The following is a 24,775-nucleotide window of genomic DNA, read 5'->3' on the forward strand; positions in this document are numbered from 1 at the left end:
TTTATGTGACCTTTCAGTCACTGTGGGTAATATAGAATAATATACAGGGAGTGCCGAAAACATATACACATTTTAAGAAAGGAAAAGGCTGTATTAAAATTATAATCCTCAAGTCACATTTGACTTCTGCAATTACAAGAGATACAAGATGCAGTGTACATAATAACAGCTGTTGCCATATTTTATTATGATTTTAATAAAGTTTTTTTCCTTTCTTAAAATGTGTATCCAGTTCTTTGGCACCCACTGTATTAAAGAAATATACTGGATATGTTGGTTTTTAATTAGTAAGAGAATACTATTTTTTTTTGAGATTAGGTAATCTTTATTCAGAATATTACAGAACTTTTCATATGAATTAAATAATGTTTTATTTAATTTTACCTCACCAAAACATTTTGGTGTTGCTTTTCTAGAAATAGTCTTTAAATTGGTCCACGTGACCTCGGTTTTTAGAGGAAAATAAAACAGTTTTTTCTCTCTCTCTCCCCTCTCTCTCTCTCTGTCTCTCTCAGTCTCCGTCTGTCCCCCCTTTCCTCTCTCTCTTTCTTTCCTCACTCCTCCTTGGTGCTGTCCTGCAACACCCCCCCACCAATAAAGACCTTTCGTACAAAAAAAAAAAAAAAAGGTTTTTTTTTTTTTTCAGATTCGGGGGTTAAGACAGTTGACATTAGAAAGCAACATTAAATAAGAATGTGTATCCTGTTACTCAAAATTTTATGTGCATTTGAACATAGCAACTTGATTTTTAAAGAAACCTAGAATACTCATTTTTATAAACATGTTGAAAAATTATATTGCTTTGGTATTTATTTATTCTAATATGTACTATACATTCTTTAATCAGTATTTCTTTTTACATAATATTAAATGATGATTAAATTACATCTTAGAGTCTGCTGTACAAGTTCTTAATTGTCTTGCTTCACGTAAGATTTCATCTTGTAAATTGTGGTCCATTAATATCTTGCTGATACCAGCAAGAATAAGGATAGTAGTCCTGGCATCGACTAATACTGAATTGTCAGGATTTATGCATCTCAATTATTGCTGAGAAATAAATCTCTTCTTTTCTTCTGATTAACTCCTTCAGGTATTTTGAGTAACTTATCTTTTGTTTGAAACTATAAGTTATACTTTGAGTATTTGTATAACTTGACTCAGTGATAAGTAGCATTCTTTTGTTTTCTATGATCTTATTCTCTTTAGTCTTTTTCTGTCTCAAATCTTAAACACCATATTCTAGAATACATTCTGCATATTCCTTTGGATCTGCTGTCTTTTTAGGTCCAAAACAGTCACCCAGCTATTCTTCATTTCTAGTCTTTGTTTATCAGCCTACTTTCCTACATTTTTCAGGCATCAAGGATGTTTAACCTTTTTAAAATATATGGTTGACCTGTTGACATGGTGTCCCCTGTCATATTTTACTATTATAATAATAGTAAATATGTAGAGCTTATGCATGCACGTGTATAATCAGTATAATTGATTGCATTAAAAGCATAGAACATACCCATCACTCCAGAAGTTTTCTCAGTTTGCTTGTTCAATTAATATCATCTCCCATGAGAGGCACTAATGTTAGACTTTTTGTCAGTATTTATAAATTTTGCTTTATTTTGAATATCATACAAGGAATAATACATTATTTTTATTTTTGTACATCTGGCTTCTTTTTTTTTTTTTTTAAGACAGAGTCTATGTCGCCCTTGGTAGAGTGCTGTGACATCACAGCTCACAGCAACCTCAAACTCTTAGGCTTAAGTGATTCTCTTGCCTCAGCCTCCCAGCTACCTGGGACTACAGGCGCCCACCACAACACCCAGCTATTTTTTTGCTGCAGTTGTCGTTGTTTAGCAGGCCTGGGCTGGGTTTGAACCTACCACCCCCCAAAACGTGTGGCTGCTGCTTTTTTTTTTTTTTTTTTTTTTTGTAGAGACAGAGTTTCACTTTATTGCCCTTGGTAGAGTGCCGTGGCGTCACACAGCTCACAGCAACCTCCAACTCCTGGGCTTAGGCGATTCTCCTGCCTCAGCCTCCCGAGTAGCTGGGACTACAGGCGCCCGCCACAACGCCTGGCTATTTTTTGGTTGCAGTTTGGCCGGGGCTGGGTTTGAACCCGCCACCCTCGGTATATGGGGCCGGCGCCCTGTCACTGAGCCACAGGCGCCACCCGTGTGGCTGCTGCTTTAACCACTGTGCTACAGTCACTGAGCCCACTAATGTTTTAAAATTCATGTGTATAAGTAGTTAGCTCTTTTTTTTTTTTTGCATAGAGTAATGCATTTTATGAATATGCTATAAGTTGTTTATGAGTACGATCTGTTTATTGTAAAGATGTATGTGCCCAGATCATAGACCCTACCATGTCAAGAGAATTTATCTTCAAGTGTCTTTAGCATATTTATTCATCTTTTACCCGAATGTGATTAATTCATAATGATCAATTATGCATGATTTGGTTCAGATAATTTTGACTATTGGTAGTATTAACTTTTCTTTTGCCCAGATACATTGGCATAATATCCATTTTATCAATTCTAAGACACATAATTTTTGATGTGTTTTTAATCTCTGTTGTTGGGATGTATTTTTTAAGTAATAGTACCTTAAAATTGCTATCAGATACCAGATCTGTCCTAGTTGTATAAAAACCTTCTGTTGATACTTCTGGTAAGATTGAGAAGGCAACGGCATTAAAATGTCTTTGATTTGATAAAATATAAATTTTCCTTACATAATAGTGACTTTGTTAATAATATACTTTATGTGTTATGTAAAACAGAGTTAAGTTTTAAGATCATTATACTTTTATTAGTATTTATAAAAGATTAATGTTAATTCATTAAATTAATCAAAACTTTGTATTTGATGCAGTAGGACCTGCGTTTGAACTAGATCAATACAGGCCTGATAGGACCTGTATGCAAACTGGAAAAATTAACAATATGCCAATTTTCACAATATTTAATTACACAGTCTGATATATTTATGTGAAAGTGTTACCCTTGCCCCTTGCTCATTGGCTTCTCTTTAAATAATTCTCTAAATCCAACCTATTGACATGGTGTTCCCTGTTGACATGGTGTCACCTGTTGACGTGGGTGTCCCCTGTTGAGATGGTGTTCCCTGTTGACATAGATGTTCCCTGTTGACATGGTGTCCTCTGTTGACATGGATGTTCCCTGTTGACATTGTGTCCCCTGTTGACGTGGTGTTCCTTGAATCTGTTTTTTATGGTGTTTGCTTTTCTTTTTTTTTTTTTGCCAATTAAGCAAATTAGTCCTTTCAATTAAAGAGTGAAGTAAACTCTTTAATTAAGATTCTAGTTTTAGACTATTTATTAAAAACTTATTAAAAATTAAGAACAAAGAAAGTGTAAGTATCAAGATAGAGAAGAGAAGGGAGAACACTCAAGGTCAACCGTTTTCCTACATAATGTTATTTCTCAGAGCCTGTCACTGAGAAAGTCCAGGAAATCTTTTTATTACCTTTTGAGCATCTCATATTTTTTTGATTTCTTTTTAGGACCAATCATTAGTAATTTTCCTCTTCATTTTAAGAGGTAAAGGAAGAAATATTAGCTAGTCTGAGAGACCTTTTGCAAATCAGTTTGTGAAGAACTTTACAAAGCCTGTTCTCTACTTGGAGTTAGCACTTCAAGGACTTGGTAATACTTATTAATTTTTATCTCTTCAGAATGTCTAAGGAGACTTATTTTTTATCTTTTGTACTGATTTGCTGAATATAAATATTGAGTAGTATATATGTACTTTTTCAAAAGCTTTTTTTTCTTTACAGATGGGTTAGCTGCACTGTCTTTTTCTATTAGTTCTCTGACCTTAATTGGAATGTTGGCAGCTATAACTTACACAGTAAGTATGATGGTGGTAATTGAGTTAAATTAAAGTACTGTCTTATAAAGTAATTTTTTTTAACCTTGGTAATCTGTTGAACTTAATTGTGTTTTCCTTTTTACAATTTTAATTTAATTTTTCTTCACATTTCTTTGCTTAAGAGAAGAGTAAAGTTTAAGCTACTTTAACAATCATTTTGTCTATATTTTGGGAATCTAATATTCAGAAACAAATTTTATAACGTGAAGTTTGAAAGTGGTTATATGCCATGTTGTAATACATTTAGTGATTCGTAAGCACACTAGAACTCTGAACTGTAGACCAGTATCTGTTACTGATTCAGTAGATTAATCCTACTTGGGGATATAGGGCTTTTAAATCAGATAATTTATATAATTTGATACTTCTCTAGTATATAGGGTCTAAGGTTTTTAGTCTCCTACTAGTTGTAAGGTGTGAATTATAAGCTAACAAAGTTGGGTACAGATTACTATTTGAGTCCTGCTCGCATTAGAGAAGGAAAAGCTGTAAATGCTTCTTATCTACTCTCAAGTGTTGTGTAAGAAGCTTTAAAATTATCTGGAACCTCTTAGATAAATGAAGTTTATGTTTAAAGCACTCTTAATACTTGCAAAGATGGAAAATACTGGTTATAAAGGAAACATTTTTGGATGTTTATTCAGTATATCTCCCTTTATATGTATAAGAAATGGGCTATTAGTGTAATAGCAGAATCTAATTTTATTACATGATCACTCATGTGTCATAATGTATAATAAAAGAATCCTAAAACACGTGCATTTTAATACATGTGCCTTACAAGTGCTTACTTGGGTAGTCTGTTTTATTACTCATTGTGATTTTTGTGTTTTAATGTATTACCATATAAAGAATTTAGCATATAGTATCAGGGGTGATTATCATTCTATCTCACAGAATATGTCTACAAAACATTAGTCGTTTGTCTTTTAAGAAGCATTTACAAGTTAACAAATGAGATGCTAGGTCTGGATTCTAATTGCTATTCTCTGATTTGTTATGTTAATGTTGGATTTATCTTTTAACCTTCTTGGATCTGTGTCTTCCCTATTAAATGGAAATAAAAAATGCCTCAAGGGATTTTTGAAGCTCAGATGATACTGTTTGTAAAAATGATTTGAGAACTACAGGGAAATGGGAACATAGCAGTAGCTGAAAGGAGTTAAGAGAAACAAGTGGAAAAAGACTATTTAAAGTCAGTGTCAAGAACCAGGAAGGGCCTAAACTTTTACCCTATTTTCAGTGTGTGAATTTTATGAATGGTGGCTGAAGATCCAGACTTCTATGTCAAAGACAAAGAACTTTTTATTCATAGCAATAGCAGGAGCCATAGTGTCAGCATTTTTCTTGTGTTGGTTCCCTAAGTTCTAATTCCCACAGGGCAACAGAGAGAGAACCAGGTGAGACGTGCACATAGTAAGGTTTTTTGTAGAAGAGGAACCCTGAGCTCAGGAAAGCTGAATCTCTTAGAATGCGTGGTAGTAAGTGTGTTTGCCATTTGCTCCAAGGAAGATGGTATCCCTTGTCAAGGCTATTTGCTGTACAAACCTCTTTGAAAAGTTGGTACTACAAAAAACGAACAAAAAATTAACAAACATAAAAATAACAGCTAGTTCCTGGCTTGCAAAATGCGCAGAAGTGAAAGATGCACAGAGACTTACCTCTTAGTGGTCAAGTGGTAGTAGATACTTTGAAGAAAAATAAGGCACCCGGAGGCTGGGGAACCTCTGCCGCTTGGCCACACGTGGCCTTCCAGATCTCCAGCTGCTGCCCCGCAACTGATTCCAAAATTCACAGAATAATTCCTTTTAGTAAAAGGCTGTGTTTTGTGAAATTTGGATTCAGGTAAAGGGATCCACATTCAAGGACCCAGAAGACCACATCTGGTCCCAGGGCTGCAGGCTCCCCACCAGGAACAGCTTCTCTAACATCTGAACAGAGACCTGAATGAGGTGAGAGCAAGCTCTACAGCAGGCTGAGTGTGAGGTCCTGAGGTGAACATGTACGCGGCGCTCACCTCCTAGCCAGGAGGCAAAACTACTGCGGCTAAACCTCAACAAGGAGCAGAGTAGTGAAAGTTTAGATAAAAGCAGGAGGCCGTGTCATGTGGAGCCTTTAAGACCATAGTTATGATTTTGTATTTTATTCTGATTGAGGTTAGAAGCTACTGGAAGGTTTTAATTGAAAAACAGATTTGACAAACATTTTGACATTATTCCTCTGGTGGTTCTGAATTCTATAAGCTATGAGGGTTGGCATGGGAGTAGAAAAAATATTAAAACTATTTGAAAGAAAGCTCTGTAGGAACAATTATTATACAGATAAATATTTCAAATTAATATTTTATGTTGTTCAGATTGAAACTTTGAAAATTATCATTTCAACAATCAATTAAATATAATCACACTGAATTAGTTGAAACATACTTTTAAGTATGAGCTTTACCTTCTTAGAACACAGCAGGTCCTCAAATAATGCCATTTCCTTCGATGTTGTTTTGTTACAATATTGATGAGGAAAAATGCAATTCATGACCAGGCCACTGTCTGTGTGGTCTGCCTGGGTTTTCTCTGGATACTCCACTTTCCTTCTGCAGCCCAAAGATACGTACTTTAGATTAATTATCGTTTCTAGATTGGTAGGACTCTAGGTGTGTGGTGTGCGTGCGTGCATGCATACCCTGTGAAAGAACAGTGTCCTATCAGTGTGTGTGCGTATATGTGTGTGTGTATAAGTGCACTCCGTGATGGAACAGTGTCCTATCAGTGTGTGTGTGTGTGTGTGTACAAGTGTGCCCTATGATGGAACGGCATCCCATCAGTGTGTTCGTGTGCATGTGTGTATAAGGGCACCCCGTGATGGAACGGCATCCTATCTGTGAGTGTGTGTGTGTACAAGTGTGCCCCGTGATGGAACAGCATCCAATCAGTGCATTTGTGTGTATATTTGTGCGTATATGTGTGTGTGTATAAGTGCACTCCGTGATGGAACAGTGTCCTATCAGTGTGTGTGTGTGTGTGTGTACAAGTGTGCCCTATGATGGAACGGCATCCCATCAGTGTGTTCGTGTGCATGTGTGTATAAGTGCACCCCGTGAAGGAACGGCATCCTATCAGTGTGTGTGTGTGTGTATAAGTGCACCCTGTGATGGAACAGCATCCTATCAGTTTTGGTTACTGCCTGCACCCTGAGCTTCCAGGATAGGCTCCAGCTGCTCATGACCCTGAACTAGAATAAACAGGTTGGAAAATGAATGAATAAATACAAATTATAGTGCAATAATTTGGAAATTACACAATATACAAATGCACAAAACTAAGCTATGTGGAATGAAAGTACCCAGCTGGCCCAGTATGTTTCTTATTCTTTTTAAACTGTGTGGTGGTATGAAGTGCTCTTAATAGTTTGTACTTTGCAAATATTTATTCTTTGATTCAATGCATTAATACTACAAACCTCATCACTCACTGATTCACCAAAACTTGGGTAATTATTTCACTTGTTTTTATCACTCTTCCATAAATATAAGTACAGCTTACATTTATTTCAATGGTTAATATTAGCAGTGTTTTGGGTCTTTATTTAGAAGTTTGATGATGTTTTTGTGACCAGAAATATTTCCATAAAAACTTGATCAATTAGCCTATAGTAAAATTGGTTTCATTGTACAACGTTTTGCTTAAATTCATAGTTTCCAAGAACCCACCAGTGATATTAAGTGAGGGCAGACTGGGCTGAAGGACATTGGTAAAACAACCAGAGGACCTTGTCACAGGACTGAGGTGAGGCTGAGAATGGGAAGAAATGGAAGAGTTGCCGAGTAGAGAGGCAAACTGAGGTTCCAGCGGGTAGGGCCCTGACGTTCAGCTGGCTGAGAGTGTGGGTTTTCTTTAAGCAACATAAGGACGAAAAGTGTGATTCTTGGTGGAGGAGCTTAAGTGTGAATCTTAATTCTGTGGGTCCTTTGACCTACTTTATTATCTAAATTTCTTCATCTTTAAAGTGGGATAATATTTAAGTAATAAATTTGTGGGAGTGTAACTAAATAATCCACAAAGTCTTGATTCTTTTGGCTGCCCAATAAATGGTCACTAATAGCTTAAACAGTTGAATATTCACAGTTTCAGATGGCTTAAACTATAGTTGTAACTGCATTCTTCTCTTAGTGAAAGTAAATGAAAGTAAAAAAGTATCTCAAGAATGGAAGAAAAAGTATCCAATGTACTCAGCCCTACTATGAAACCAATTTGTAGCTTTCATATGAAAGCTATAACCCAATTATAGCCCAAGAAGAAGGGGAAAGAGGAGAGGGAGGGGAGGAGAGGAGGGAAGATGGGTGGAGGGAGGGTAAGTGGTGGGACCACACCTGTGGTGCATTTTACAAGGGTACATATTAAATTTACTAAGTGTGGAATATAAATGTCTTAACACAATAACTAAGAAAATGCGGTGAAGGCTATGTTAACCAGTTTGATGAAAATATTTCAAATTGTATATAAAACCAGCACATTGTACCCCATGATTGCATTAATGTACACAGCTATGATTTAATAAAATAAATAATTAGTCACCCCCCCAAAAAAAACCCCCAAACAGTAAACTCCTAAAAGCACTTGTATATATTATGATCATTGTGAATGGGTTATTCAAAGAGGATTAAGTCAAAGAGGCATTCATGATTGAACGATAGTTAGCTGGGGTTGGCATAGTGTGCTCAGACAGATAATAATGCCCTTTAAATAACACTGTCAGTATACTCAAAGCTCAGTGGATGTTTTCTGCTAGACCATAGTTGGTCAGTTTTAATACCTGTTGTGCATAGAGAAAGGGGGGTATGTTGGATGAGATCCTGTTCGAGGGAATATTGGTGGTGTATATAGCTCAGTCCTAGTCATGATTGTGAGTCGTTGTGTAAAACCTAGTATCTGATCGCTGGCTTCATCATCTATACAAATGGTACAGTAATACTCAAACTTTAGTGAAAAATTCATTGCAAGTCAATCGTGTATAGATAACTGGCGTTATTATATTTATAATACACGATTAACAGTACTAATTATATTTACTTACCGTGGGGATACAGAATTTTCTCCTAACCAGTCATGGAAAAGCTTGAGAATTGGGCTTTTCTTATAATGTAGCATGAAAGAGGACATAGTTCATATTAATAAAAAACAGATGATATTTCACAAAGTACTCAGAATGAGAAATTAATCCTTAGAGTACTTCAACCCTTAATATAAAGAATTAATTATTAAGACTAGACATGTTTTTGTACTTAATGTATTAGTCAAGTGTGAATTTCTTAGGTAGATGTTATTTCTTATTTTTGAAACTAGTTGATTATTTAAATTTTGCTAAGATTCTAACTACTGTACCATATGTCAATGAATAACCAAATTACTAGGCATTCAGTTTTAGGAGAAGAATATCAAATAGTATATTAGCTTGCATATTGTTTTAAGCTTACATGGAAATGGAATTTGATACTTTTTAGATTTAAAGAAGTTCAACCATGAGCACAAATATCTATGTAGATATTTTAATTTTTTGGTGCCACCAAGTGGAGAAATGTTGAATAATGATGTCTTCGTGTAAAATGGGACCAGTGAAGTGCCTATAGAAGCAAAGATTGCTAATTCTTTTTATTATATACTCTTGTTAGTTAGTAAAACTTTAAATGTACGTTCTAGGATACTTTAGAATTAAAAATCTGTATTTACGTATTATTATGCTACTCTGTGTACATTAATTTAAAATATAAACTAAAAGATTAAAGAAGATTTAAGTGAAAGATTAAGGATTCAAATGTAGAAATATTAAGTATTTTCTTCTTGTACCCACCAAAAGTTTTATGCCCCTGTCTTAGATCAGGCTGCTATAACAGATATTCCATAGACTGGAGTGGCTCAAACAACAATTTATTTCTCAGTGCTGAAGCTTAGTAAACACAAGGTCAAGGTGCCATCAGCATTTGATGAGGGGGGTTTGATGAGGGCCCCCTGGGTTTTCAGTTCTCACTGTGTCCTAGCTTAGTGGAGAGCAGGGAGAGAGGAAGCAAGCTCTCTGGAGTATCTTCTTCTAAGGTACTGATCTTTTCTTAAGGGATCCACCCTTCTGACTTACCAGGGCTCCTCCTACAAATACCATCACACTGCTGAGTAGCATCAACATATGAATTTTAATGAGACATAATCAGACCATAGCACCTTATGAACTGTTTTCAATAGAATTTTGAGACAGAAATCCCCTTTAAAAGTCAAATTTTTCAGGCGTCCATCTGAGCATATTTCATTGAGTATATGCCATTGATTGTAAAATGCAACATTACTTTAGGTTCCTCTATAAGGAAAAAATCCCTTCACTGCTTGCTTAATCATTTGTAAGTTTTTTGGGTTCTTTTTTGGTAGAGACAGGGGTCTCCCTTGTTGCTCAGGATGGTCTTTAACTCTTGGCCTCAGGCAATCCTCCTGCCTTGGCATGACAAAGTACTAGGATTACTGGCGTGAGGCACCACAGCATGTACATGTATGTACACGTGTCCACATGTATGTACGTGTATTTACATACTTCGTTTAGTGGAAGCGATTTCTTGGTCTTATAAATTCTTTTCAAAATTTGCATCACTCTTCTCCATATATAACAAGGAAAATATGAGTGAAATAAGTTGGAAAGGCCTTCTTAAAACTTCACATTTGGAGCATGAAAATTCTGAATCACTTTTTGAATTGGTTGATGTCCATACTTTACTATGCAGTACAAATGGTGACATATTATGGGTTACTTCCTGATAAACCCATCAGAAGGTGAAGATGTTGTTCAGTTAGAAATGCATTGAATGCACCTAACTTACTGGAGAGCATAGCTTAGCCTCGCCTACCTCAGATGTGCTCAGGGTACTTATGTTAACCAGTAGTTACACAAAATCAGTTAACACAAAGCCTGTTTTATAATAAACTATTGAATATCTTATATACTTGTATCTTCTCATATGTGGGAGCTAAGAGAATTCATGCAACTTTTCTTGAGTGCTATACTCTCCTCTCTGGGATTTTCTTTGAAGCTGCTAACACACCCATTCTGTAAATTTAAGTTAATTGTTGCTTTTTGTTGTGACCTTGTGAAAAGCAATCCTTTTGAATATACATACCTAACAATAAAAAATGTGAACTAGCTTCTGTTTAGGATGTCTCCCTTTCTTTCTTTCTTTTTCTTTTTTTTTTTTGAGACAGAATCTCACTCTGTCATCCTTGGTAGAGTGCTGTGGTGTCACAGCTCACAGCAACCTCCAGCTCTTGGGCTTGGCAGTTCTCTTGCCTCAGCCTCCCGAGTAGCTGGACTACAGGTGCCCGCCACAACACTTGGCTATTTCTTGTTGCAATTTGGCCGGGGCTGGGTTTGAACCTGCCACCCTCAGTATATGGGCTGGCACCCTACCCACTGAGCCACAGGTGCCGCCCAATATCTCCCTTTCTTAAGCTATAAAGCACTTGACACTTGCTTTCCAAGAAAATATAAAATTATGCTCATTGTTCCCCAAATATTTTCTTTACTATTTATGCTTCTTAGTTTCTTTCCCTTCACTTACATATTCTTTTTGTTTCAATGTCACCTTAGTGACATAGTACTATCTTATTAGACATAAGTGGAAATTGAACTCAATAATTGTTCCAAGAATGCATGTGCCTCAACTGAAGTGACCATAGTGTAACCAGCTGTGACCAAATTTGTGAATGTGCAAGCAACAACTACCATGTAATGATTTCTGCCTAGCCAGTGATTGATTATAAGATGCCTTCAATTTCAAGATGGAGCCAAATTTCACTAATGTTAAATGTAAGAAAATATATACATATTAAAATCAATGAATACTTGAAAGGAATGTCTCAACTACTTATATTGTTTCATTGGTTGTAACATATATGTACTTGAACAATAGATTTTACAAATATATGGAAGACAATTATCAGTCTATAGACAGTGCTTGGTATTGATTCTTTGTAGTAACCAATACAAGTCTCAGAGTTGGAAACTATTGTTATAGATAAGGGAGAGATGTATAGAGAAAAGGTGCTGTTCTAAACTGATCAGTGCAAGAATTATTAGGAATATACTTTATATACAGTATTTTTAAAAATCTTGGTTGTATAATACCCCGTTTCCCCGAAAATAAGACATCCTCTGAAAATAAGACCTAGCGCATCTTTGGGAGCACACCTGAAAATAAGACACTGTCTTATTTTCGGGGAAACGGGGTAGTTGGCTGTTTATTGTTGAAAGTTGAAACAAATAAAATTAAAGGCATATGGGTGACCTGGAAGCATTTTAAACTGTACACTCTTCAGCCTTGTTGATAGTCCAGAAATACACTAGAGGGCAGTAGTAAACAATAAAAGTTTTGTTCTTTTGAAAAAGACATTCTTTTTGTACATTTTCTTCAAAAATGTCTGAAGTTAAATTCAAAAGATTGTTGTTTAAAGACCTTAACAGTTGTAATGTTTTGTATAATGTTTATGTCAGGCTAATCATAATCTAAATATTATAGTTAAATTTCCTGATAATGATTGATCCTGCAGTCTAAAACCAAGCTAAATGCTTGGCAACCAAATATAGCTACTTTCTTCTACTTGCTATCTTCAGACAATAAAATGTTTTTTTTTTACAGTGTCAAATTCTGGTCCCATGTTACCACAAATTGTTAACCAAGGAGTTATTTTTATTTTCTAGAATCTTTTACACTAAGCTCTTTGGTAATCAGTTCAACTCTTCCTATAAATTTATTGGTTCCATGAAAGAAAATAACTGTGAATTAAGAGTTCTCTCTTCTTAAAAGATTTTTGGTCAAATATTATACTTTTAGAGAAATTATTTTATTAACTTAACAAATGTTCTTAATGGTAGGAGGAAAAAGAATTGGGACCTAGTTGTCACATACCAATTAGTGTACTGCAGTTGTTACTAGTCTGGTTTAGAACATCTGTTTAGCCGAGTTGGGCAGATCGAGTTCTGAAACAAATGTGCAGACCAATAATGTTAATATACCTTGTTCTGTATGATAATTGAGTTGTAAGCAGGGCCCATTTACAAGTTTCCGAAGGTTTCTCAAACATAGTGTAATTAAGCCCAGACCTGAAGGGCATTGGAATTTGCTAGGGAAGTAGGCTGAGAAGGTAGGCATTCTCGTGAGGGCACTGCATGAATTAAAGGGTAGATGCCGGATAACGCTCAGCACAGTATAAAATTGTAGGGTGTTTTAAGAACTGTGAATAATTCAGAGGCATGAGATGAAGTTAACAAGTTGGTAGGGATAAAGTCACAAAGGTCCTTGTATGCAAAATTACATTAATTGCAGTCTGTTCCCAAGACCAATAAACCTGCCTTTTGTTGAAAAGTGATAGCAAAGCAACTTAAAACAATCCTATATGAAGTTCTGATATGCACCAAAATATAAATGAACAAGTTTGAAGTAGCGGAGGGCCCTGCATAGCAGCTGCCTTCTAATCTTCTGTACCTTTTGTAGTGGCCTTACAGGGATCTTCCAGAACATTTAACACAACAGGCTTATTAGTTCTGGAGAACTTTGAAGGACATTTATTAGAGCAATGACTTGAGTGTTAACAGTGAGATCACTTCCAGAGCAGTGGAGCAGGTGGATTTATAGAAAGTGAGACTAGCGGCCCAGTTAGGAGAATTTAGAATCAGGGGTCCTTAAACTACGGCCCGTGGGCCACATGAGGCGGTGTGATTGTATTTGTTCCCGTTTGGTTTTTTTACTTCAAAATAAGATATGTGCAGTGTGCATAGGAATTTGTTCATAGTTGTTTTTTTTTTTTTTTTTTTTTAACTATAGTCCAGCTCTCCAATGGTCTGAGGGACAGTGAACTGGCCCCCTGTTTAAAAAGTTTGAGGACCCCTGATTCTTGTTTTTGGCAGTGGACTCTAAGTAAGGGCCATGTTAGCACTGATAAGCACTGGTGGCCCATGCCTGTAATCCTGGAACTCTGGGAGGCCAGGCAGAGGGAATTGCTGAGTGCAGGGTAGGGGGATTGCTTGAGTTCAAGAGTTCGAGACCAGCCTGAGCAAAAGTGAGATCCCCATCTCTAAAAATAGCCAGATGTTGTGACAGCACCTATAGTCCCAGCCACCTGGGAGGCTGAGGCAAGAGGATCACTTGAGCCTAAGGGTTTGAGGTTGTTTTGAGCCACGATGCTATGTCACTCTGCTGAGGGTGACTGAGACTCATGGCACTCTACCGAGGGCCATAAAGTAAGACTCTGTCTCTACAAAAAAAAAAAAAAAAAAATATATATATATATATATATACACACACACACATATATGTGTAAAGATACCTTAGAAAACAGTTTTAAGTACTTAATTTCATATGTTAGGGGATCCAACTCTCTCCAAAACAGAATAACAAGCACTGAGATAAAATAAGGCTAGTTTGGATGTGGCTGGCGGGTCAAAGAAACATAGCTGGTATAAACTGAGATTAGCAAAATTTTACCACCTTGGCATTTGGTTGTAAACAGCAACATGGTATTAGACTATTAACATGATATGTGAACATGAGGAACTGATAATCATTATATAATGCTGTATATTCATCACAGGCTTAAACAATTATGTTGATTTTTTCAATAATGTTTAAAGGATGTGGAAGTATTATAATCAAGGACGTCAAAAGATAGGAAAGTCTTATAAGGAAAGGTCAAAGAAACTGAAATGCTTTGGTATCTTAGCTTTTATAATTCACATTTTCAGTATTTTGAAGATATAAAATTTAATATTAAAAATATACATTTAAAACCCTATTTTTCCTTTTTGTGTGTTACCAAGTATGCATTTTATAAGTATACATTTAGTAAAAACTATATTAACTGGAAAATCACTGTTCATGGTGAGTGTCCCTAATCCAAAATCCAAAACACTTCTTTCCTTAAGCATTTCAGAAAAGGGATACTCAACTACTACATCTTCCAAATTACATTTTCTTCTAATTCTAACAGACTCTCTGCCATTGCACTTTTTAGAAGATAAGGCAGTCATGAAAACACTAACTCATATTCTAATAATATCTAAAATGCAAGGTTTTAAGTATTTCTCCTTTAGCAAATACTGTATAAGGATTTACATATTGGGTAGAGTGGTGATAATATTCAGCTATATAATTGTCTGTGTGCTATAAAACATGATACTACATGATAGAACTAGTTGATTTCTGGGATTTGCTTTTACTAATGTTCTTTGTTCATATTCTCCCTTAATAAAAAAAAACAAACCTCTAATGTCAGAAGTTATGGTTTGCTATTTGAATTGTGGCTCAATCAGTGTCCTAAAGGGGGTTCAGTGATATTAAAATAATTAAAATTGACACTAAAGGTATCTGAGGTCATCCTTGGAGTGAACAACCAAGTAGCAGAGAGCGTGGAAGAAGGCATACAAGTTCATCCAGTGCAGTTGGGGGTTTGGGGTCAAGACTAAAGAGTGGCAGGCATCAGTTCTACCCACGTTCACTGTCCTGGAGTAGATCTCATGGGCCTATCTAAGGATAGGCGAGATAGGATAAAGTAGGTTGGTTCTGTGCTCAAACGAAAATGAAAAAGATTTAAATACATAATATGGTATTTGCTTCAGAGTTTGTTGCTACAACCAGGAGATAAAAGTTGTCAATGTTTCTTCTAAGGATTTAAGGTTAATAATTATTCTGAATAATGGTCACATGGTAAATACCAGTAAGTGTTATTAGTGATTATAATAAAAAGTTTTCATTTGGGACTAGAATATGGAATTGGGTAGCACATATAATAATATGTATATTCTTATTGTTGATTGGTAAGTTAAAATTACTTGTAGAAAAATATTAAAATACTTAGCAAAAGACTAGTTATAAATATTCAAAATTTTAAATAAACTATATGTAGAGATAATTGGAATGCTAATCATATACCATGATTAAGTATTATGAATTATTATTAAAATACTTAATGTTTTACTAAAAGGTTTACTATATACAATTGGTGAAAATTGTTTTTCTCATAGAAAACAATTTTTTAAATTATATAATTACTCAAGGGTAACTTGAGTGACCTGACTTTATCATTTATTACTTTGATAAAGCATCATGCATATTTACGTTACCTCTGTAGCTTGTCCTCTGAGGAAGAGGTGGTGGTATCATCTGTGTGCAGATAAACGTGAGATAGAAGAGTTGTTCCCATGCAGCACGTTCTCCAGTGACTTCGCCTTTGCAACTGCTGACTCTTAGGTTATTACTTTAAAGGACTTTTTTTTTTACCTAAATATTATGTGTAACATGTTTTACAAAGAGGTGGTCGACATATAGAGAATTTTTAGTCGATATTTTATAAAATTTTGTAAAAAGGTACAATTTGTAAATAAAGGTACATTTAGCTACGCTTTCCCATTCTCCCTATGGGATGGCAACTTTAGGAGTGACTTTTGGGACAACCTGTAGTACTACTAAAACATTTGAATTTTATTTCTTTAGGCCTATGGAATGTCTGCTCTACCTTTAAATCTGATAAAAGGCACGAGAAACGCTGCTTATGAACGTTTGGAAAACACTGAAGACATTGAGGAAGTGGAGCAGCACATTCAGACAATCAAATCCAAAGTGAGTTGGTGGTTTGTGGAAAACTTCAAATTACTTGTCTTGTCAGCTGCTTTCTGATGTGACTTAAATATTGGCAAACTCATTGTTTTTTACATTTAAATTTTTTGCAACATATTCTTCCATAACTCTGTCCATATTTTCAAAAATTTGTCTTTTGTATAATGTAGTTCACTGAAAATTTGAGAATTTCTATCAGTCTTCTAACCTCTAAAAACCCGAAGTTCTTCTAAACATATAATCAAGACCTTACTAGTTCTCAGGTATCTCAATTCCATGTCTAACATCAGATTTTACTGCATTACTCATGTTAAAGTTTTATTTGCCAATTAAATAAGCTAAAGATTACCAATTAAATGTACTTCTAAAAATACAATATAAACTTTTCATTCTTTAACACCATGAAGTAAATAATAGATAAATATTATTTAAAGATGGTAGGAAAAAATGGCAGGTTTTCTAAATTATTCTATAACTTTAAGCTAGCATGATCCTGATAAAGAAACCAGACAATAACAGCACACAAAAAAGAAAACCGTATAATTAATTCAACCATATAAATAATTCAAAACCTATGATGTAATAAAATATTTCATAATTATTGGGAAAATATATTGAAGCAGTGTAATATCTTTAGATTAAATTTGAAATATTAGCATCTTAATGAATGCCAAAAGGTATTTGGTAACAGTTTGTAGTCATGATTTTTAAAAAGTGCTTTTCAAATTAGAAGAGAATAGTGAACAGAGGAAGCTTCTAAAAATCATCAGACTTAATGGTGAAAAAGTGGAAACTTTCCCATTAAAGTCAGAGATAGGATCTTGATATCAGTATTATTTCTGCTTTTTAGCATATTCCTGAATTCCTGAAACTTTCCCATTAAAGTCAGAGATAGGATCTTGATGTCAGTATTATTGCTATTTTTTAGCATATTCCTTAGGTGTAAACATTGTGAGGAGGGGGGAGAAAAGGAAAACAACCTTTGTTATTTGCAGGCATCATCTACCAAGAGAATATAAAAACATCAAATGACAAACTAGTAGAATTTAGTAAGAGTTCATCAAGATGCCTAGATATAAACTTATAAAAATGGTGAACCAGTTGGAGGATATAACAGAAAATGATCTAATTCACAGTAGCCACTAATGAGAAATGTCAGGATCTTCTGTGTAGAAATAACCTAATCACTTGTATCCTCATATAAATCTGAAATTTAAAAAATTATAAAATTTATTGACATACATGATTAAAAAGTTTCAGTATTGGAGAGATGGCAGTATTTGCAAGGTTTGGTATAAATTCCGTACAATCTAAAAAAGACAAAATTGATATTGGCTTAGAACAACATAACCTATAAAAAGTGGATTCTGGAAATTGCTTAGAGAAGGTAGCTGATCGACACATCCAGCAGCTTCTGTTACTGCTGATGCTCTCTCTTTGTTAGAAAGTCTATAAAGCTGTCTTCATTGTCTCTGATTTCAAATTGAGGCTGCACCAGGATACCCAGCATGCTGTGTGTGATGTGTCTACTGAGAAACCACTCAATCCTTAGTAGGACTGTTAAGGCATTCTAATATCTAATATATTTGCATTTTTAAATTTAGTTCTGTGTAATTATTTATTTTGTCCCCTCCGGTAAAAGTAAACAAATTTATATTTTATCTTCTTTTATGTTTAGTAGTGGTCTTATTATTGTACCCAGTCAGAGACACTCAAGGGCAGGGAGATCAAGTAGGAGCCTGTACCTCTGAGATATCATGAAAAAAAGACTGTTCTTGGTTACAGAAGGCATGGCTTAAAAATATATGGAGATTATTTGTCAGACAGACTGGCCAAAGAAATTATGACACATTTGCAAATGTATTTAGAAAGCAGGGAAGTGCAGATTGTTAGCAGTCATCGTAAGACCTCCACTTGTGTGGCATCACTGTGCCCCTATTTGAGTCAGCCTGAAATATCCACGTAACACAGCCGGTTGACTAAAGAAAGAGGAACGGCCAAATATATTAAAATAAGACATGGGAATTTGGAGTGGGGGGAGAATAATGGAGCAAAACACCACCTTTTCTGTGGGGTGCTTTTACAGATAATTCTCTCCATATTTATGGCTTTCTCATATATTTGGAAAACAGGGATGAAGAGAAAGACGATATCCAATGTACATACATCCACATTTTGATGCTGATCTTGGTTGAACTATTCGTCACATTGCAAGTGTCAGTTTTTTCACTTAGCAATTTGTCTAGGAAGTATCCAACCTAAAATGCTGCATGATCTACTAAATCCAGTGGGTACCTGGTTAAGATTTTAGTGGTAAAAACTTTTATTTTGTTCTGTAATTTTGTAGAGCAAAGATGGTCGACCTTTGTCAGCAAGAGATAAACGTGCCTTAAAACAATATGAAGAAAGGTTGCGAACACTTAAGAAAAGAGAGAGGCATTTAGAATTCATTGAGAACAGTTGGTGGACAAAATTTTCTGGTGCTCTGCGTCCACTGAAGGTAAATGGAGTTTTAAAAAATTATGCTGTCGCTCTTCTTCTAAGTTTATGACTGAGTTCTCATTTTGAGGCATTGAAGCATGGTACTTAAGATCTTGGATTTTGGAGAATGAGTAATCTGGTTTTGAATTACAAGTCCCTTGTTTGAACATTTGGGCAAGGTGAGTAATCTTTCTGAGCTTTGCTTACTCGTGTATAATGTAGGTGTTATAACACATTTTGGAAATATAAATAAAAATACAGATAAATAGTGTAATATACTGCTCGTGTATTTTGTTAATTTTGGTCTTTTCTTTAAATAGGGAGATCTTGGGATCTGTACTCCTAACTGTAACTAATAGAATTTGCCTCATTAAATGATGCTTCTGAAAGCTTATAAAAAGATATTATTTGAGATGGAAAAACCATTATTTTCTTTTATTTGAAAACAATTATTTGCCTGCCTTGAATTTTTGGGACCGTGATACCTAAACTTAAATGCCTACATTGAATTAAAGTCATGGTAGGACTCAATCTTAAAGTAACTGACTGTGCTCCAGAGTCTCTCATTCTCCATCAAACACCAGACCTTCATATACATGCAATAGAATGCCAGTGGTCATCCCCAGAGGGCACTGAACAGACTGACTGGAAAAGAAGTTGGGCAAGATGAAGCTAAACAGTGGGTTTTGGCTAAATTAAAAAGAATGTTTCAGAGAACTCCATCAAAGATGAGTCAGTCAGGTTGAATTCTGGGGCTGATTTGTCTGCCTGTTATGATTAGAAAACAAATGCCCTCACTAAAGTTCCCAGCCTTTAAGAGCTCCTCTTGTGAAAGAGTTTTCAAAAATGTATATCATCAATTAGTTTTTCTGTGTAATCACTTTTTTTTAACTTTTCGTTAGAAAAACTTTTTAAAACACCCCAGTCCTTTTGGCCAAGGTGACTTGTCTTCATATTGCCAAAGGTATGATGAAAAACTCTATCCTTTTTATTTTTTTTTTCTTTTGAGACACAGTCTCACACTGTTACCCTGGGTAAAGTGCCATGGCATCCTGTAGCTCATGGCAACCTCAAATTCTTGAGCTCAAGTGATCCTCTTGTCTCAGCCTCCCAAGTAGCTGGGACTCCAGGTACCCACCACAATGCTTGTCCAGTTTTTCTATTTTGTAGAGACCAGGTCTTACTTTGCTCAGGCTGGTCTCAAACTCCTGAGCTTAGACAATCCACTGGCTGTGACCTCCACGCCTGGCCTTCTATCCTTTATTTACATCTTAAATTATTTACAGCTCCTTAGAAATATTTATAACCTAGTTTCTAACATGAGCTTCCTTCTTTTAAACACACTTTGTCCCATTTCACTGAACATGTATTTAGAAGGATTTTTAAATCAATTTTATTAAGTGTGCAGACTATTTTTGCCAAATACAGATATGCAGATGGATAGAATATCCACATCACCTCAAAATCAAGGTTATGCCTTTCCATGCTCCTCAGACTCCTGGTAACTACTTTATGTCCTTTGTGTCATTAACCTTTAGTTTCATGTGTTCTAGAACTTTCTGTAAATGGAATCACAAAGTGTACAGTCTTTTGGCTCGCCGCTTTAGCACAGCACAGTATTTCTGAGATTCGCCTGTGCTGCTGCGTTTTTGTCTGAAGGTCCACCCCATTTTATTGCTCAGTAGTAACCCACATGTGTCTGTGTCACAATTTGGTAATCCATTCACGGATTAGTAGACATTTGGGTTGTTTCCAGTTGGAGACTACAATGATGCTGATGTGAATGTTTTTGTACAACTCTGTGTAGATATGCGCTTTTGTTCATTTCTCTTAGTTAAATACTTAGGTGTAAAATTTATAAGTCTAATGTTTAATGTATTTCTTAATATTGTAAGAAACTGCCAAAGTCTTGGCCAAAGTCTTTTCCAAAGTGGTTGCACCATTTTTCATGCCTACAGCATGAGATTCCCAGTTACCTCATATCCTTGTCAAGTCTTATTTAGTGTTTGTAAGAGTTATTTGATGAATGTGCAGTCATATTCATGGATTTGTATTGCCTTTTCCTTCTGACTAATGATATTGAGCATCTTTTTGTATACTTAATGGCTATTTGTATATCTTCTCTAAAATATGTATTTGAATATTTTAAACATTTTCTACATTAAGTTTTTATGTTAGGAGTGAGTCGTGAGAACTGTATACATTCTGGACGAAGTACCTTATCATATATATGCATTGTGAAAATCATCTCCTGGTTTGTGGTTTGTTTTCTTCATTTTTTTTTGTATTTGTAGCACTGTTATTCAGATAGATATTTCTTAAATTTTTATGAATTCAAATTTAATTATTTTTTGGCTTGTATTTTTGGATCCTCAGAAATGTTTGTCTAGGATAAGGTGACGAGCATTTTCTCTTATGTTTTGTTCTAGAAGTTTTGTAGATTTAACTCTTATGCTTAGATTAGTGGTCCATTGTAAGTTAATCATGTGGCATAGAATGGCTTAAGATTTAAAGTTTATTTTATTTTATGTATGGATATCCAGTTCCACATCATCTTTTGTCAAGACTAATCTTTGCTCATTGAATTTCCTTGGCAGCTTTGTCAAAACAATTGATCACAGGATATATGTGGGTCTCTTTCTAGACTCTACCTTCCGCTCCATTGATCCGTATGTCCATATATGATCCTTGATTACTATAGCTTTACAATCAGTCAAGAAGTCAGGTAGTATACATTTTTCAGTTTTATTTTCTTTTTCAAAATTGTTTTTTTCTGTGCTAGATCCTTTGCATTTCCTGGAATCGATGTTTAATTCCACAAAATGCCCACTGAGATATCCAGTGGGATTAGTTTGAATTTATAGGCAAATTTGGGAGAATTGTATCTAAACATTGAATTTCCCAGTCCAAGAATATGCTATCTTTCCATGTATTTACATCTTCTGAAATGTATCTTGGCAGTGTTTTGTGGTTTTTAGAGAGAAATTTAAGAAGATGTAAATACATGGAAAGATAATCATATTCATGGATTGATAATCATATTCAATTGGTAACTTTATCTCTGTGTATTTCTTTTTATATGTTCTTGCAAATTATGTTGTTTAATTTCAGTTTTCAATGTTTGTTGCTAGTATGTAGAAATTAGTTTTTGTACTAATTTCTTTATCCTCCTACCTGTCTAAATTATTAATTGTAAGAGTATTATTGTAGATTCCTTAGGAATTTTTATGCACCTGGTACCAGCTGCTAAAAGACAGGTATCTTCTTCCTTTCAAATATGAGATTTCCAATTGCTTTTTGCTTCCCTTGTTTCATTGGCTAAAACTTCCAGTACAATCAGTTTATCATTTATTCCTTTTGCTGGAATACATCCTAAAGATGTCATTTCTCAATATTGATCTAAACTTTTTTCTTTTTATGGTCTGATCCTAAGTTAGGAATATGATAATAGGTAATGCCTGAAAGAAATCTCTGGGGATACAAACTGATTGTTATATAATTGAGAGTTTAACATGTATGTGAACAGATAAACATTGCTATTATAATAAATGAGAAAGAAAAGTTATTTATTATTCATCAATTCTGCGTTTATAGTTGATATAATTAAGAAATAGCAGGTCATGTGTTTGTTTAGTGGTTCTTAAACATTAGCATCCAAGGCAATCTAGACTCATCACTCTGCAGTGCTCACTAAATGCTAAAGGTGGTTGAAGTCCTAGGAGAAGTTCCTGACGAAAAAATTTTTTGAGGGTATGATCTGTCTCATAATTTTCTGATAGTGTTGCCTTTTCATCTGTGCTACAATCCGTTTGTTTTTTAATGAAAAGTATTAAATTTTTGCAAATGCAAGCAATTTTACAATTTTTTGGTAAGAGTAGAGTCTCCCCCACTTCCCCTGAAGGTGCTTGCTGCTCTTGTGATTTCACATTGCCTTAAGTTCCCTAAAGTATACACCCTGATTTCAGAGCATCAGGATTCAGAACCTGGGCTTTGCCGCCACATACCACTGGATTTGAGTCCTTCCTTTGCTTCTTACCAGCTATATAATTTCTTCTTACTTCAACTTTCTGAAATTCAGTTTTCTCATTTGTAAAATGGAATTATGTACTTATTTTTGATATAGGAATTAAATGAAATAATGTATGCATTGCTGTGCACTTTAATGTGAACAGCTCAGAAAACTGCAGCTGCTATTGTTACAGTCCTTTATATAGAACTTTCTAACTTTTTTTTTTTTTTTGAGACAGAGTCTCAAGCTTTCACCCTGGGTAAAGTGCTGTGGTGTCACAGCTCACAACAACCTCAAACTCCTGGGCTTAATTGATTCTTTTGCCTCATCCTCCCAAGTTGCTGGGACTATAGGCATCCGCCATAATGCCCGGCTATTTTTTTTCCTTTTAGTTTTTGATGTGTGTAGGAATGAGTTTACTCTATTTGAAGTTCATGGAGTGTCTGTTTTAAGCTTTTTTGGTTACTTTATTTTTGTCTGTCATCCATTGGCTTTATGGTCATGAAGTTCATTGATTGCTTGTAAATTGTTTTGACACACACTCTTGAAAAAAGGTTTTTTTATACTGTGTGAGCTCCAATTAAGATCAAATATAGACAGCCTAGTGAGTGTGATCTTCCACAGAACTACCAGGCAGGTCAAATAGTGACAAATCTCTGGGAATGAAACTTAAAAAGAACTCAGCCCCTTTTTACTTCCTTAGGTGACTGTTAATGTGAAGCTGTTGACGTTTACAGGCTATTTTTCAAGGCTGCCCAGCACTAGAGAGGAGAAATTAGAACTAAAGCAGGTTAAAATGTCACAGTGCTCTTTGTTTTCACTGAGATTCAGTCATTTTGGCATAGCTGGCAGTGCCTTGTGGCTCATTGAGTAGGGTGCCAGCCCCGTATACTGAGGGTGGTGGGTTCAAACCTGGCCCCACCCAAATTCCAACAACAAAATAGCCGGGAGTTTTAGCGGGTGCCTGTAGTCGCAGCTACTCAGGAGGCTGAGGCAAAAGAATCACCTAAGCCCAGGAGTTGGAGGTTGCTTGAGCTGTGTGACGTCATGGCACTCTACCAAGGGCAACAGGTGAGATTCTGTCTCTACAAATTAATTAATTAATTAATTAATTTAATTAGCATAGCTAAACTATATGGCATATAGGTCAATTCAGTGTGCTTATCATTAACATTATTCATAAGTGCTAATTGAAGATCTTATTTTTAAATCTATATATATATATATATATATATATATTTTGGTCTTTATGAAATATTTATTTTTTTACATTTATACAGAGTGTTCTGTTAAGTCACTGACTTAAACAGTCTAACTCTGGGTCATTCATCCCAATGGATTTGAAAAGTAGCTAATGACCATTTTTTAACTTTTTTCCCCCAAAAAAAATGGACATTAAAGAAAGGAAATCTCAACTTCAAATGCTATTTCTATGTCATGCTCCTGTTCCTCTGGATGGCATCTGGCAGTTGTACTGCCTCATGCTAGAAGCTATTCATTGTTAATAAACTATTGGGAAGCAATATGTTGTACTTGCGGATCCATAGTACATGGGTCATTATGAAAGTTTTGAGATACATAAATATCAAGAAACATAAAATCTGCGCAAACAAATAAATGAACTAGCAACACTGATAAGGCTAGCAAGGTGAAACTTGCACAGGTGGATCAGAAAAGAAGATGGTGACTGTGTTTCTTGGGAGTGAGATAATCGACCATGACACAGTCTGTCTCAAAACTTTCATAGTC

General features: G+C 35.2%; 1 protein-coding gene across 1 annotated transcript in view; it reads left to right on the plus strand.

Annotated features, from left to right (window-relative positions):
• Positions 1-24,775, plus strand: part of LMBRD1 (LMBR1 domain containing 1) — a 115,069-nt gene that overhangs the window by 59,272 nt on the left and 31,022 nt on the right. Inside the window, exons 7-9 of the mRNA XM_053601517.1 lie at positions 3,805-3,878; positions 16,414-16,539; positions 18,884-19,036. Of these exons, the coding sequence (XP_053457492.1) occupies positions 3,805-3,878; positions 16,414-16,539; positions 18,884-19,036 (353 nt within the window). The remainder of the gene's footprint in view (positions 1-3,804; positions 3,879-16,413; positions 16,540-18,883; positions 19,037-24,775) is intronic.

This window comes from Nycticebus coucang, chromosome 9, assembly GCF_027406575.1.
Source record: "Nycticebus coucang isolate mNycCou1 chromosome 9, mNycCou1.pri, whole genome shotgun sequence".
NCBI classification, from domain to species: domain Eukaryota; kingdom Metazoa; phylum Chordata; class Mammalia; order Primates; family Lorisidae; genus Nycticebus; species Nycticebus coucang.